Source organism: Psammomys obesus, unplaced genomic scaffold, assembly GCF_907164565.1.
Source record: "Psammomys obesus unplaced genomic scaffold, mPsaObe1.curated_primary_1811, whole genome shotgun sequence".
NCBI classification, from domain to species: domain Eukaryota; kingdom Metazoa; phylum Chordata; class Mammalia; order Rodentia; family Muridae; genus Psammomys; species Psammomys obesus.
This window is the reverse complement of record NW_026595981.1, coordinates 4672869-4688383: the sequence shown is the minus strand read 5'-3', so window position 1 is coordinate 4688383 and position 15515 is coordinate 4672869. Positions and strand designations below refer to the sequence as shown.

At 50.7% G+C, this 15515-nt stretch overlaps 1 protein-coding gene across 1 annotated transcript in view; it reads left to right on the top strand.

Moving 5' to 3' along the window:
* The first annotated feature begins 1345 nt into the window (after positions 1 to 1345).
* The window catches only part of Lgals9 (galectin 9), a 22204-nt gene continuing 8034 nt past the window's right edge, over positions 1346 to 15515 (top strand). Inside the window, exons 1-4 of the mRNA XM_055620225.1 lie at positions 1346 to 1410; positions 8491 to 8579; positions 12776 to 12977; positions 14716 to 14826. Of these exons, the coding sequence (XP_055476200.1) occupies positions 1372 to 1410; positions 8491 to 8579; positions 12776 to 12977; positions 14716 to 14826 (441 nt within the window). The 5' untranslated portion in view covers positions 1346 to 1371. The remainder of the gene's footprint in view (positions 1411 to 8490; positions 8580 to 12775; positions 12978 to 14715; positions 14827 to 15515) is intronic.

The window sequence follows — 15515 nt, the reverse complement described above, 5'->3', positions numbered from 1 at the left end:
ACCAATCCATGTAAAAGGACCAGTCCCAAAGGCACCAGCTCCCATGGTTGGGGTGCACTCCTCACCACAAGCTGTGGGAAAAGCTTGCTTCTCTGGGAATAACCACACAGCTGCCCACTGCGCCACAGGCTTGCTCCTAGGCAACCTCCTAGTTAGCAGAAATGCAATGGGCAGGGACCTGAATGACTCCCGCTAAGTCTGTTGTCCCGGCTCCCCTCCTTCCCCCCCACCCCTGCAAACCTATCCTGCAATTCTTTGCTTCATGCAATGACTTCCCCTTACTCATAACCTAAACCACAAGTGCAGGTTTTTGCTTTTTGTTTTTAGGCAGGGGAAGGCTGGTGGGGTAGCTCAGTTGGTGGAGTGCTTGCCTAGCATGTAGGAAGCCCTAGATCTGGGCCCCAGCACCAACAGGAGCAGGTGACCCACATCTGTAAGCCAAGCACTTTGCAAGTAGAGGCAGGAGGCTCAGAAGTTCAAGGTCATCCTTGGCTGCATACTGAGTTCAAAGCCAGCCTGGCCTACAAGAAGAAGGAGAGGAGGAAGAGGAGGAAAGGGGAGGTAAGATAGGGAGGGGAGGAGGTATGTATGTATTAGACATAGACAAGGCATACTGGAAGTTCATGATGTGCCATTGCTCCTAGCTTGAAAACTATTTCCCTTGCGCCTCCTTCCTGTCACTCGGAATATTTTACTGTATTAGGTACTTTCCCGCTTCTTACTCCAAACAGAGGGAAGAAGGAGAAAGATAAGAAGGAAAAGAGAACAAACATAAATTCACAGGCAGATGGAAATGAAGCTCCCAGGGCACCCCCATATCTGGCATAAACAACCTCAGTGGTGATGGTTTTTTTTCTTGCAATATAGTTCTTCCTACATTGCTGAGCTTTCACATGAGGGAGAAAGACTTTTGAAAAGCCTAAGTTGTCGCAGATATTTTAGAGTGGCCATAGAGAGTTGTGCAACCTCACTCATGCCCCTTGGATTTCCTGGGCATCATTTTCCCTGCACATACTATGCACTGGAGCAGACCTTTCCCACGGCTGCCCACACAGAGGCAAAGAGGAGCCTGGGCTTTGCAGGATTCGGTGATAAAACATGCTCACAAGCACAGCCACGTCAGCGGGGGCCCGAGGCTGGCCCAAGGCTGAGAAGCTTCAGAAACCAAATGTGACTGTTCTCAGCCACTCACAGGAAGGACGGAGGAGGCTAGGTGTCAGACCACACCCCACCTCCCTGTTGAGTAACTGCCAAGTGGCCATTTGCTTCCCTGGCCCCGCCCCGTGCAGCAGTCTTGTCCAGCGTTCTACCGAGGAAGAGAGTGAGAGGTGGTTCCAGAGAGAGAGAGAGAGAGAGAGAGAGAGAGAAGAGATGGCTTTCATCAACACCCAAACTCCTTACATGTTCCCGGTGAGTTGTAGGGTGCAGTTGCGGGATGATTCAGCCGGCGGGAGATTGCTCTGGGTCGCTGGAGAAACAGTTGTGTGGCATGGACAGTGGTGGGGTGTTCCATAGATAACACGTGAAGGACAGACGTACCAGGCAGGGTCATCCTGTTCCGGCTCTTGCTCATGCTGGGCTCCCTGCGCCTCTGGGGAACCAAGGATTCCACTCACCATCATTCATGTGGTGGATTCTTATGTGCCTGTTGCACGCTGCCTGGAAGCATCTACAAGGGAGATGGTTTATATGGAGATGGCGGTGGGTGGAGATGGTTTATGTGGAGATGTTGGTGGGCTTGGGGTTGGGGGGGGCAGGTACCAGACAGCCACATGGCACTTAAGGTACCTGCTTTAGAGAAGACGTCCGTTCAGCCATTTAACAGCTAGCGGATGTCACAGATGGTACTTTCTTCTCTTTGGCCCTCACTTACCACTGTAATAAGGGATTAACAGTTGAGTCTGTCTCCCGAGGCTGGGATAAGGAGAAAGCAGATACAAGTGGGTGTTTAAACAGCACCTGGTACATGGAGGTATTTCTGGGGTAGCCTGGGGGGGCAGCAGGGAAGGCCTGCCAAGGAGGTGTCTGTCCTCCAAGGGCCAGAGTTCACCCAAGAACATCTCCAGAATGTGTGCAGAAGGGCACAGAGACAGGAACTATCCTTCAGCGCGGTATGCAAAGGGCTGCCTTGTGCTTTTTTTTTTTTTTTTTTTTTTTTTTTCTGGCTGCAGGTTCCTTGTTGACGTACTAGGAAATTCAGTAGCCACACTGTGAGTGGGGAAACTGAGGCTTTGAAAGGCTGAGGTCTTGCCACATGTCCTCAGATGGGTAACAGTGAAGGAAATCGCTCTGGTTTATTCCCAGAAAAGGGAGAGGGGTTGCTCATGGGGAGAGAGAGTGCTCTCCTGGAGTCTTCTGTGGTGCTCCCACTGAAGGGAAATCTTCCCACAGGAAAGGAAGAGATGAAGCAGATTCTGGTGGGAGATATGAAGGCCATGGGCCTCAGTTGCCCTGGGGACCACTCACTTCCTCCCAACAGGCTAGTCTCACTCAGTGACCCACTGACTCTGCCACTGTGGCCACATGTCCACTGATGGTGTACAAAAGTCACGTTGCTTCCGGTCTGCTAAGGGGCATTGTCATAGCCTGAGGGCCATTCTTGGTTGCTGACTCCTGTGTCTAATGAGGCTCCCCTGAGGGCCCAGAAGAAGCTGGGGCTGGTCAGGATGACCCCTTTGTGTGGCCGTAGTGAGCCAGGAGCCAAGGACATGCTTTCTCATGAAAGGGAGACAACGTCGCCTTGACTGAGAACGTGAGTTCTAGTGTAGGAATCCTGGGTTCGCCGTTAACCAGCTGGGAAGCTCTGAGCACGCTAAGTCTCTGCACTTCCGTTTCCTCATCCACAAGGACACCAAAACCAAGGCTGTTAGGATGCTTAGGGAAGAGACACGGCCATTAAGAATGGGCACTGGCTGGGCCTTTGAACTTCTGCAACAGCTGGGCCTCAAGCCAAAACTTGGAAAGCTTGCCAGATAGATACTTCCGCAGCTGGTGCCTGCGCTGTGTGCCCCGGTGGACCATGGGGCTCACTGCACCTTGGCAGTAAGCTTGTCAGAGGACCCTGCTATTTGAGGTTGCAGGACTGGACAGCCCTCTCCCCAGCAGGGCCTCCTCCTCTCAGCCTGACCTCATCTGGAGAGTGTCTTTAGGCATTACTGCCTCTGACCATATCTGGTATATGACCTTTGGCACAGTTCCCTGCTAGCACTCCCCTCCCTGTCCCTTTAGGATAATTAGTTACTTTTATGTGATTGGACCCATGCTGCCAAATGCAAATGAAAGCACCCCTAGAATACCTACCCTTAACCATTTATGCACACCTCCCTGTGAACCCCCACCAACTCCCCAGAGACTGTGTAGTCTTTGTTCACCCCTGAAGTGGTTCCCAGAGGTCACTCTGCTTCCTGGGAACTGGTACCTCCGCTCCCCACCCCCCACCCCGCCCCCTGACCTCAGGAATGAGGGAGAGCTCCAGAAGCTCTGCTTCTCTGCACATTCCAACAGGAAAGTGAGGCAAAAGTCCCCAGCCTCTGAGTCGCAGACAAGTGTGGCCAGGGAGGAGGGTGTATTCTTCTCAGGGTGAACAGTTGTAGTCAGTTCCCCCACTGAACCAGGACTTCCCACTGCCATCTTGTTTCATCTTCCCAGGGATGCTTCAGGCTGCCATTGCTGGCCCATGAGTCCCTGCAAGGACTAGGGCAAACATATATGAGTGACTTGCCCAGGATCAGGACTAGCACAAGCTGCTGGGAGCCAAGGCCTATGGGATCATAAATCCTGAGAGAAAGAAAACACACACCTCCACCCACTCCCAGGAGCAGCAGGGGTCAAATGCAGGTCCCATTATTTTCTGCTGAGATCCCTTCCTGACTCCCTGAAGGTCTGAGTTCTATGGGGTCTCCCAGGTTTAACTCAACACCCTGTTCTGTCACTGGTCAGGGAGGACTCAAAACCAGAAGTTCAGATTCTAGGACTATGACACAGCGTTGTCCGCTCAGCATGGTTTAATGCCCGGCAACAATCCCCTCCCCACTACTTACCCTCCCCCACCACTTGAGGGAGCTCACACTTCTGCCTGTTGTCCTCTGAGCCCCACAACCACACAGAATGAATGAATATACGCAGATGGTGCCATTCCATGACCTCACTCAGAGTTTCCACCTTCATCCTTTCTGCATTGACACCACCACACAAGTAGCATTATTTCTTGCTACTTATGATATGTATATAAGGACACAAGGAAGGGTGCTTGTCTAGCAGGTGTGAGACCCTGGGTTTAATCCCTAGCATCACAGAAACAAAACAACAGCAAAGACATTTCCTTCCAGTATTATCCATCAACTTTTTCCTTTTAGTGGATTCTCAGGTTCTTTCCCATCTTTCGCTATTCTCCTGTTGTGCTTATAAGATCCACTCATGTTAAAATAATCTGTTTCAGAATTTGGGGATACCATTTAAGATACTAAACTCTAAGGTGGTGATGGTGGTACAAACCAGCTATCCCAACACCTGGGGAGGTTGAGGCAGGAGGTACAAGGCCATCCTTGGCTACAGAGGGCCTGGGCTACGTGAGATTGTCTCAAAGAAAGACACTGAAATCTCAGTTTGTGTGTGTGTGTGTGTGTGTGTGTGTGTGTGGAGGGGGACTGATATGATACTTTGAAGACCAACCATACTGCTCAGCACCACAACTGGTGTGTCCATCTTTCCTCTGCCTCTGTCTTTCTCCCACACTTTCTGTGCACATACCCACAGCTACCAGGCCTGCTTCTAGATCGGCACAGTTTTAGGCTTCAAGGTGTGTGGCCAGCTTAGTTCTAAGGACAGTTTAGAGGATGGGAGGAGTTTCTTTTTCTTTCTTTTCGAAAGGATTGATTTTTATTTTTGTTTGTGTGTGTCTCTGTGAGTGGTGTCACATGTGTGTAGGCACTCGAGGAGGCCGAAGAGGGCACCGGATCCTTGTGCTGGAGTTGCTCATAGAGAGCTGTCTGCCATGGGTTCTGGGATCTGCACGTGGGTCCTCTGGAAAAGCAGGCTGGGCTCTTACTCCTCCAGCCCCCAGGAGGAGTTTCGGATGCCCTAGGGACTCAAGGAAGTGTGCTTGTCTAGCAAGTGCGAGACTCTGGGTCTAGCGTCACAGAAACAAAACATTTCCTGCCCTGCCACTCCACTATTCCCTCAGGCCGCCTGTTCTTCCACGTTCCACAGGCATGCTTGCCAGTGGGGAGGAGGGTGTGAGCAGGGGAACCCAGACTCAGGCAAGCTGTGATTTGACACTCAGTGACAGAGCCAACATGAGATAGGAGAAGCCACTTCCCGGACATGATGACAGTGGGGTCGGTATAAATGGGCTTAGAGCATCGAGGGGTTGTGGATGGCTAGACAACTCCAGGATGAAGGCCAAGAAGACAGTGCCAGTTAGATTAGGAGGGAGAATCTTGATGGGGTGTTGGTTAGTGATAGACAGGAGCTGAGGCACATTCCTGCCAATCAAATTCCTTAATGACACCTCCTTCCAGCAGGAGAAGCTGGAAGGATCATGGTGGAGATCAAACAGAACTAAGAAGCGAAAGCCACTGGGCCAAGGAAGTTCTTTAAATCTATAGACGTTAGAGGGGAGAGGTTGCCGGTCTTAGAGGGGAGGGTGAGGTTAGGGCTTAGAGGGAGGGGGTCTGAGTTCACATCAGAGGTCTCTGAGCTTATTGCTGGGGGGGAGTGTCTCTTTGCAGTGAAGGCACTGATAGTCGCAAAGCCATGTCTAGATAGCCAATCCTGTAGCCCATCTGCCTTGAGTCCCATCCATCTGCTTGAGAACTGTTACATGCGAGCAGTTTTGCATGGTAGGGAAGGATGTTTTGCATCCTAAATAGGATGTAAGGCATGGTGGATCCCGATCCAGCGTTGCGGCCTAACAGCCAGAGGGTTGAATTTGGTGGGTGGGTGTTTTCTGTTGGTTTGGTTGGTTTCAGGCATTCCTCAGGCCCTACCCGCTGCAGGGTGTGGCTGGCATACCCAGCCCACTACCCTGAATTTTCCAGCCCAGGGGCAGGGGCTTCCCTTCACTATATGATCCATGTATTGGTTCCCCCATCTCTCTCTCCTCTGCTCTCCTCTTTCTTTCTATATCTCTCATCCTCTTCTTCTCTGTTTGTCTCTCTGTCTCTGTCTCTCTCTCCTCCTGCATGGTGGCTGAGAGCTGCTTCCAATAAAACCTGCATTTATGTATTATAACTTCATCTCTCGATAGCTCCTTCTGCCGTTTCAGTCAGGGCTGTTGGGTGAGAACTTAATTTGAGCCTGCAGAGAAGTGTCATAAATGGCTGGCCATTCCAGGAACTATCTTTCTCGCTGAAGACATTCTTTTACATATATATCTACAACACAGGATGTATTTTTAATTAATTAAATAAACTTGAATCCAGATCCTTCTGTATCCACTTTCCAACTCCTGAGATCACAGGTATGCCGAACCACACCCAACAAGAATTCTTAGACATTTTAAAGGAGTCCCCAGCACCCCAGAATTAGAACATGAAATCATTCTCATTGCGCAGATTTCTCTGTTCTTGTGAATGTGTGGCGGCTCTGCTATCCACAGTGTTTCCAGGTTTGTTTGTTTTTTTTTTTTTTTCTCATATTTTTACTTAACTTTATTTTATGTGCATTAGTGTGAAGGTGTCAGATCCCCTGGAATTACAGGCAGTTGTGAGTTGCCACGTGGGTGCAACCACATGGGAATTGAACCCGGGTCCTTTGGAAGAGCAGGCAGTGCTCTCAACCACTGAGCCTTCTAGTCTTATCCAAAGAGCTCAAATCGAGAGCCTCCCAGGTATTTACAGAGGAAGCCGCACAGCTCCATGTGAAACAATGCTGCAGCTTGGAGTGGGAGGCTCTCAAAGCTGACAAGCGAGCCAGAGGCGTTGGAGCCCTCTGAGGACCCAGCTGAGGCTCCGGGCTTCCTTTCTGGGGGTTCAAGAGAAGGAGCTGGCCATGAGCAGGTGTGGTTCAAGTGATTCTCTGCTTTGGTCCATACATTCATCCTACAGTGCTCGTCCCTTCCCTCACGCAGAGGTAGGGGATGGTAAATGGGAGAGCCTCCCTTTCACTGTTCCGCCTTACTGCACACACCCCTAATCAGTCCAGGCTGCTGTGTCGTTTGGAGAGGGGAGCATGTAAGGTATATACAGGTGAAGGAATGAGGCAGCCAAGTGAATTATTAAAAGGGATGCTGTGGCATGACCCCAAACCAAACATGGTCCCAGGGTACTGAACTGTCTCCTGTGCTTGCCTCCCGCCACCACCCTTCCCCCGCCAGCCCTGGGCCTGGACAATGAGCCTTCATTTGAGCTGAGTGGATGGTGCCCTGCTAGAGATACGGCGTGAGGCCGACGGTTCCAATCCCTACTGTCCACTTCGCTCAGCTCCATCACCGTCCTAGCTCCTAGAACATTTAGGTTACATAGGGTGTTCACCCAAAGGAGATGTTCGAAAAGCCATTAAACACGGTGGAGTGATGGGAATGAACTAAGAGACAGACCCTGCAGGAGGCAAAGCCACTGTGGGCATAAAAGATAATCTGCAAGTTGGTAAGTCATCAGTTTGGGAATTTGGTTCTAAGAGGACAAGGCAAGGCAGGTCAGGGGCAGAGGGATGCCAGCCTTCCTTGTGAGGAAGCTGAGCCAGAGAGCAGGGGATGTACTTTCTTTCTATTTACAAATGAAGAAACTGAGGCAGAGAGAGTAAATTTTCGAAGGCCACACAGATATTGATCCATTACTAGGGTTCAAACCTGGAATCCTTCTGACTCTAAAAGGGGTGACCCTCACTGGGACCCAGCACTCCTTTAGGACACTTTGGGAAGAGGTGGAGGGACCAGATGGAGGGACTGCTGGAGGGCCTGGGATGAAGGGCACACTGGTGCTCCCAGGCTTCTGGGGTGGCTCCAGGGAAGGAAAGAAGCTGAGAGCTTCAGGAGCAAGGCTGCCTCCACAAGCCCAAGCAGGCCTCAGGTCTAGGTCCTGGCTGTTGTCGTTACGTGGTGGTGGGAAGGGATACCTTCCTCTCCTCTTGACCCTCTCTTTGGAGGAAATAGCTTCCATTCCAAAAGAGATACCTGTGGTCTTCCGGCCTCCTGAGTCAGGACCCTGAGGTCTTCCTGTGAGCTTGGTTTGGGGCCAGCAGCCCTCACCATTAACCTAATTCGTACCTTCTAGGCCCTTTGCATGCTGTTTCCTTCTGGTAGGCTCTACAGCTGTCATTTCCTGCACACTGTGGAACTCGGGGTCAGGTCACAGTCATGCAGTCTTCTGACGTTCTCAGAACGACTGTGTGACTAACTGGATTGGGCCTGCTTCTATGAGGGCCCCTACGATCCGTGCAGCTCGGATTCTGGCTCCTCGACGGCCATGCCCACCCACCCAGCACTAACTGGGTATTGTCACACCAGGCCAAGTGCCAGCCCACTGATATCTCTCCGTTTCCCCTCTGCAGGCCGTCCCCTTTACTGGAAAAATCCGAGGAGGGCTGAAGGAGGGACTTGAGATCAAAATCAAGGGGACCATCAACTCTTCCGCAGATAAGTATGTGGATGCCGTTGATAATCCCCCACTCAACAACCATGGAGCTGCGGGGGGGGGGGGGGGGGGCGCGGTTGGCCCTGCTCACACCTTCTGCCATCCCAGCACCATTGACAGACCCCATAGACTCCTGGGCCCTGAGCACCCTGCTCCCTCCTCACCATCTGAGGAGGGCAGTGACACAGCCAGAATAGCAGGCCACAGGAAGTGCTCTTGACGCTGTGACAGGGTGTTGCAGAAAGAGAAATGCCGTTAGTTCCCACGGGAGCTTTATCTAATCTTCTCTATAGCGTGTGTGCGTCTGTGCATGTACGCCATGTGTGTGCAGGCATCAGAGGAGGCCGGAAGAGAGTGTCAGATCCTTCCTGGAGTTACAGGCAGTTATAAGCTGCCTGATGTGGATGTAGAAAACTGAGCTAGGGTCCTCTGGAAGAGCAGGGTGTGATCTCTGTCTATCCAGGTCTCTCTGTCAGTTTTTGAGTCCTAGGAAAACTGTCAGGAGTGACCCCAGAATGGAGACGTAGCTTAATTTGTGAAGTGCTTGCCTAGGACACATAAAGCCATGGGTATGGTGGCACACGCCTATAATCCAAGCACAGAAATGGGAGGTACAGTAAGATCAGAAGTTCAAAGTCACAGAGATAGGTGAATCTCTTGAGTTCGAGGCCAGCCTGGTCTACATAGTAAGTTCCAGGAAAGCCAGGGCTACATAGTGAGACCCTACCTTGAAAACAAAACAAAAAAAAAGTTCAAAGTCAGCCTCAGGCTTGAGGCTAGCCTGAGATATATGATAATGCTATCTTAAAAAGAAATAAAATAAAAGTAACCCCTTAGTGGCTCTATCAGCTCAGCTCCTGGGAAAGCTGAGGCAGGAGGATCTCATGTTCAAGGCCTTCCTGTGCTACTGAGTGAGTTCAAGGACAGCCTAGGCTATTAAGACTGTTTCAAAATCAAAAATTAAAAGAGGGCCAGGACAGTGAAGCACCAGGGAGTCTTCTTAGGGGCTGCAGACGCCCCTGGTTCTCCTGTAGCCTGGCTCACCTTTGCTGAGGCATGCTGCTTTCATTGGTTTTGATTGGGTTTATGTGGCAGCTGCCAACTGAAGAGCCAGCCCTGCTCCCACTAGAGTCACAATGTCCATCGCGATCCCAGCAGCCCATCGTGGCCTTCCATGGGGCATTGGGAAGACTTCCTGAGTCTCCTTCATGTCACTGTGACTATTCAGTGACTATTCAGTGACTATTCACAGCTTCACTCTGACTATTCAGATACTAGCTGGCTTTTCCCACCTAGTTTCCCACCGTTGCTGTCTTACTGAGTAGTCACAGTCATGTTGGCTATGGGGCCTGTGTGAGATCCCTGCAAGGCTTCGGGGCACTGTCCTGTGGCCTCCCAGCTGGAGACTGTCCCGGAGCCTTTGACCCCTACCCATCTTCCTCCAGCACCAGGGAAGCCCCATTCCAGCGTTTGCTAGAGACTGCCCTTCTCCCTCCCAGAGCTGGTGCCTTTTCCTTGGGGCTTAGGAGAGATCCTCTTTCCAGACATGGACTTTCTAAGCACAGGATAGAAGCTACAACGCTGGGAATGCAGAAATACATCCTGGGGAATTAAAAAAGCAGTGTTGTCTGATGTGATACAAATAAAGGGCTCAGGGCTGTAGTGGTAGAATGCTTGCCTAGCATGTGCAAGGCCTTAGGTCCCAACCCTGGCATGGGCGGGGGACAGGGGGCAGGAGAAAAAACAAACCAGGTGCAAGTGGCACATAATCATACTATCAGATGCAGGCGGCAGAAGCAGGAAGATTAGGAGTTCGAGTCCATCCTCAGCTACACAGCAAGTTTGAGGCAGAGCTACGTGAGACCTGTCTGAAAAAAGGACAAAGGCTTCAGTGTTGTAATCCTGTGTCCGCCGCAGCCTCCCAAACACTTGGCCAGCTGGGACAGGCCCCAGCTTGGGGCCACGGTAGCTCCTTATAGGCCCTGATGTCTGAGGCACCAGCCCTTGAGGACTTCAGAACACCTTTCCAACAGAAAACTCGAACAGCCTCCCCCACTTGAGAGGGAGGCCAAGTACTGGGTACTGTGCAGGGCACAGGTGACAAAGCTCCGTATTTGGACTATGGAGTCCAGAGTGAGTAGAGGAGTGGCCACCAGCCCCTTCAGGAGTTCAGGGAAGGCTGGACTGTGGGCACCTGGGAGGAGAGCCTCAGACTTGAAGCCTGGCTGTGACACAGGGAGGCAGGGCACACACCGATGGAGCTTCTTGTGGGAGCCTGCCTGTCCTGAAGTCTCTGTGATTTTAACTGCTCCTCTTGGAGCCCCAGCTGCGCTCTCCATGGGGAGAGGCTTCCCCCCAGGAAGGAAACAAGAATGGGCATTTTTGCACTGTTAGTGGAAAGGGGAACTTACCGAGTTAGTGTGGGCCCAGGGCCATGTCAAGCTACACCGTGGAGCTGGGATCAGAATCTAAGTTTGACTTCCATACCTCATATGCCCCCAAACACAGCAGCACTCCGTGAGGCCCACACTCAGGAGTGAAGGTGTTTCGTGCCTGGAGAACATCTCATGTGATTTTTGAATTGGTTCTTTTTCTTTTTAAAATTATTAATTACACGTGTGTGTGTGTGTGTGTGTGTGTGTGTGTGTGTGTGTGTGTGTGTCTGTGCATGCCATGGCGTATGTGTGGATGTGAGATAACTTGCAGGAGTTATTCCCCGCCACTTCGAGGTTCCCAGGGATGAAACCCAGGTGGTCAGGCCTGGCTCCGAGTGTCTTTGAGCCATCTCACCTGTTCTGAATTTGTTCTTTCCTTTCCCCACTGAGCAGGTTATGGCTGGCTTCCAACAGTGCCCGCTTCCAAAACTGTTCCTGGAAACATTTTTCTTTAATGATATTTTTCATTTTTTATTTTATGTGTATGAGTGCTTTGCCTGCGTGTGTGTTGCGTGTCTGTATATTACACGTATGCCTGTTGCCCATAAAGGTCAGAAGGGGCTTTTGGATCCCCTGGGACTGGTTGCACCATCACATGGGTTCTGGGTTCTGGGTTCTGGGAGGCAAACCCAGGTCTTCAGCAAGAACATCAAGTGCTCTTAACCTCTGAGCCTCTCCAGCCCCCAGTGGGCAAATTTTCTTCTTCCTCTTCTTCTTCTCCTCCTTTTCCTTCTCCTCCTCCCTCTCCTTCTACCCCTCCCTCTCCTTTTTTTCTTTTTAAACATTTATTTATTTTATGCATGTGAGTGCTCTGTTTTCACACACGCCAGAAGAGGGAATCAGATTCCCTCTTGTGAGCCACCATTGAACTCAGGACCTCTGGAAGAGCAGCCAGTGCTCTGAACTGCTGAGCCAGCTCTCCAGCCCTTGGCAAAATTGTTAATGTTCATCTTTGATATAGATTGTAATTAAATTCTAAAACAGTTTTTTTCTTGCTTTTAATTTGTGAAATGTTTTTATTAGCATGTTGCTTGTGACAGTTTCATGCATGTGTATAATTATTTCGATCCTATTCACCTCCATTGCCCTCTCTTGTTCCCTCCTACTCCCGCTTGTCCCCTTCCCCTTCCCCTTCCCATTAGCCCTCCCCCCATTCCATGTATGTGTGTGTGACCCAGCGGGTTCTATAAAGGTTGCTTCTATGAACATGAGTTAAAGCATGCTTACAGGAGCGGGAGCGCTTAAGTAATATGGCTGCCCACTGAAGGAAAATACTTCTTGCTTCCCCCCCAGCCCCAAGTCCGCCATTAACTGCCGGAAAATCCCAGGGAAGGGTGAGGTGTCAAGAGCCCCTCCTCCCTCCGCCGCACTGAATGCTATCTGACCCAGTCTTGGGTGGGTCTTGTGGGTAATCATGGACGATGGTGTTGCATGGCTGAGGAAGATGCTTGGTGGCAATTCTCCCCACCAGCCTGCTGAGCACCTTCCGAGCACCGACTGCCAGCTACTGAGGTCCAGCCCGGCTCTAGCGTGATTTCTCTGTATCCTGTGGCGAGAACCTGTGGTTGTTAATGTTGTCATTTTTCCCTAACTAACCATTTGCTTTACTTTTTAATGAAAGAACACGGGAAGGGCACAATGCAATAATGGCACAAAATACGTCACGTCTAAATTTGATGAACCCCAAAACGTGCTAACACACCAGGCAGTCAGATGAGCTACCGTCCGACCCTGGTGAGGCTCCTTCCTCTCCTTTCTCTGCTTTAGCATCATCGTGAACTTTCAGACCGGCTCCGGTGGCAATGACGTCGCCTTCCATTTCAATCCCCGGTTTGAAGAAGGCGGGTATGTGGTTTGCAACACCAGGCAGCAGGGACAGTGGGGGCCTGAGGAGAGGACGATGAAGATGCCCTTCAAGAAGGGGATGCTCTTTGAGCTGTGCTTCCTGGTGCAGGAGTCGGATTTTGAGGTGAGTGGGAAAGCCCTCCCCCAGCGGGCTCCCTGGGGGAGTCACATTCACTGAGATCAGGTCGCGGCCAGGACACTGCACAGAGGCGACCTTTGCCCTTGGCCTTACAACACTGCAGCCTGTATCGGCAAATTCGTCTCTTGCTTTTATTCCTTAGAAAATAAGACCTCAAAAATCTGTCACCATGTTGTTTTTAGGCCTCACGTGTCTTAAAAACAAAACAAAACCCAAACAAAGCCCTTGTATTTATAATTTCATACCCCCATGGCATGGCATTTTGGACGCACACACTCCCAATCCCCTCCTCTGATCCCTTTCCTCTCTCTCTGGAACCCTTGTCTTCTTAGTTCCCTCTCCTACTTTTATGTATTAGAGTCGATTTTGTATGCACAGGTGTGGGGTTGATTGCTGGATTAGCAGTGACCTCCCTCCCGCAGCTCTCAACTGTCCAGAGCTCCTCTTGAGCCTCACTTGTCCCAAAGTCCAAGTTAACTCCACCCATCCTCCACTGGTCCCTAGCGACATCTACTTTTTACGGTGCTGGGGATCACACCTAGCCTCCTGCAAACTCAGCAACTGCTCTGCCACTGGGCTACACCCTCGCTCCAAACGCGTATCTGTTGACACACACTGTTCTAACCTTCCTTCAGGTTCTGCTGAAGGCCAAGTGTCCTTACAGCCTGGGCACTGTCTCTGAGTTGGGGTGGGGTGAGTGTGTCTTTTCCTGAGCTTGTCTGTGTGATGCTGGGGTTCTCCTTCCCTCCCAGCAGAACCTGAGCTTGCCTTTCCTCTGCTGCCCATAAGCACACCTAGCTGTTATCCCAGGTAAGGGCTGGGATAGAGCTCACTTGGCAGAGTGCTTGCCTAGCATGCACCAAGCTCTGGATTTGATCCCAGCTCTGCACAAACTAAGTCACAGTGGTACACACCTGTAACTCCAGGATTTGGGTGATGGAAGCAGGAAGATCAAGGAGTTCAAGGTCATCCTCATCTACACAGGGTGTTTGACGGCCAGCCTGGGCTACATGAGACCCTGTTTCAACAACATCAACAAAAAATTACCTGATATGAATAAAGTTTAAAAAGATAAATCTCGGGGCTGGAGAGATGGCTCAGCAGATAAGAGCACTTGCTTCTCTTGCAGAGGTCTGGAGTTCAGTTCCCTGCACTCACATGGCAGCTCATGACCATCTGTGACTCCAGTTCTAGGGAATTCAGCACCCTCTTTTGGCATGCATGTGGTACATATACAAACACACAGGAAGAATACCTGTACACCTAAAATAAAATAACTCTAAAAAGTGTTCTGAAAAACAAGAATAAACCTAGAGTAATAAGTGAATGACTGAACGCCAGCTGGAAACAGGAACCCAGTGGACAGAGGGTCTGAGTGCAGCGACTCACACATTCTGTCCTTGGCACTGCACTGAAGACGATGCCTCTGCCTTGAAGAGCTGGCTGTAAGAAGCAGCACCTGGGGCTGGAGAGATGGCTCAGCGGTTAAGACCATTGACTGGTCTTCCAGAGGTCCTGAGTTCAATTCTCAGCACCCACATGGTGGCTCACAACCATCTGTAATGAAATCTGGTGCCCTTTTCTGGCGTGCAGGTGTATATCCAGGTAGAGCACTTATAAAAAGAAATAAATCCTAAAAAAGCAAAAAAGCAGCTCGTCGTTTCTGAGGGCAAAGCTCAGGCGTAGCCTGGCCTCCACTCCTCCCACAACTCTCTCCCACCAGGTGACGGTGGACAGGAAATTCTTCCTGCAGTACTCACACCGCGTGCCCTACGACCTCGTGGACACCATCGCTGTCTCCGGCTCCTTGAAGCTGTCCATCATCACCTTCCAGGTCAGAAAAGGCTGGCACTTTTCCCTGGGTTGGAGGACAGTGACCATCTGGGCCCACTCAGCAGGGTACCAGCAAGTATCTTCCCTGGGTAGCTTTGGGCTGCACTGGTTCCCTGGATTTGGTGTCTGTCTGCCCGTTGTCTGCCGTCCCTCTTGGTGTTGCTCTTTCCTGATGAACAACACACCTTGCTCTCCAGGATGCCAAAGCTGCTTCTCTGCAGCTGTCTACTGCAAGACCAGGGAGTTCTAAAAGGGCTGTGCTTAGGGAACCAAATGGAATCCAAGTCGGAGGGCGCCGAGTGCCTCCTGGAGCCCAGCCTGTTTCTGTGTGACCTCTGTATTGAAAACAAACAAACAAACAAACAAACAAACAGACTGAAAACCAAACCAAGCAAACACCAAAAACAACCTCTGTGGTTTTGTTGTTGTTTTGTGCAGCCCAGGCTGGCCTCTAATTTATGATCCTTCTGCCTCAGCCTTGAGCGCTGAGATTACAGATAAATGGTACCAGGCTCAGCTCTGAAATCAAATTATCTTATGTATTTATTTTGAGACAGTGCCTCATGAGCTTATGTCAATCCTCCTGCCTCAGTCTCTTCAGTGTTGTGATTACAGAGGTTTAACACCAGGCCCAGTTCTGGAAATCTATCTATCTATCTATCTATCTATCTATCTATCTATCTATCTATC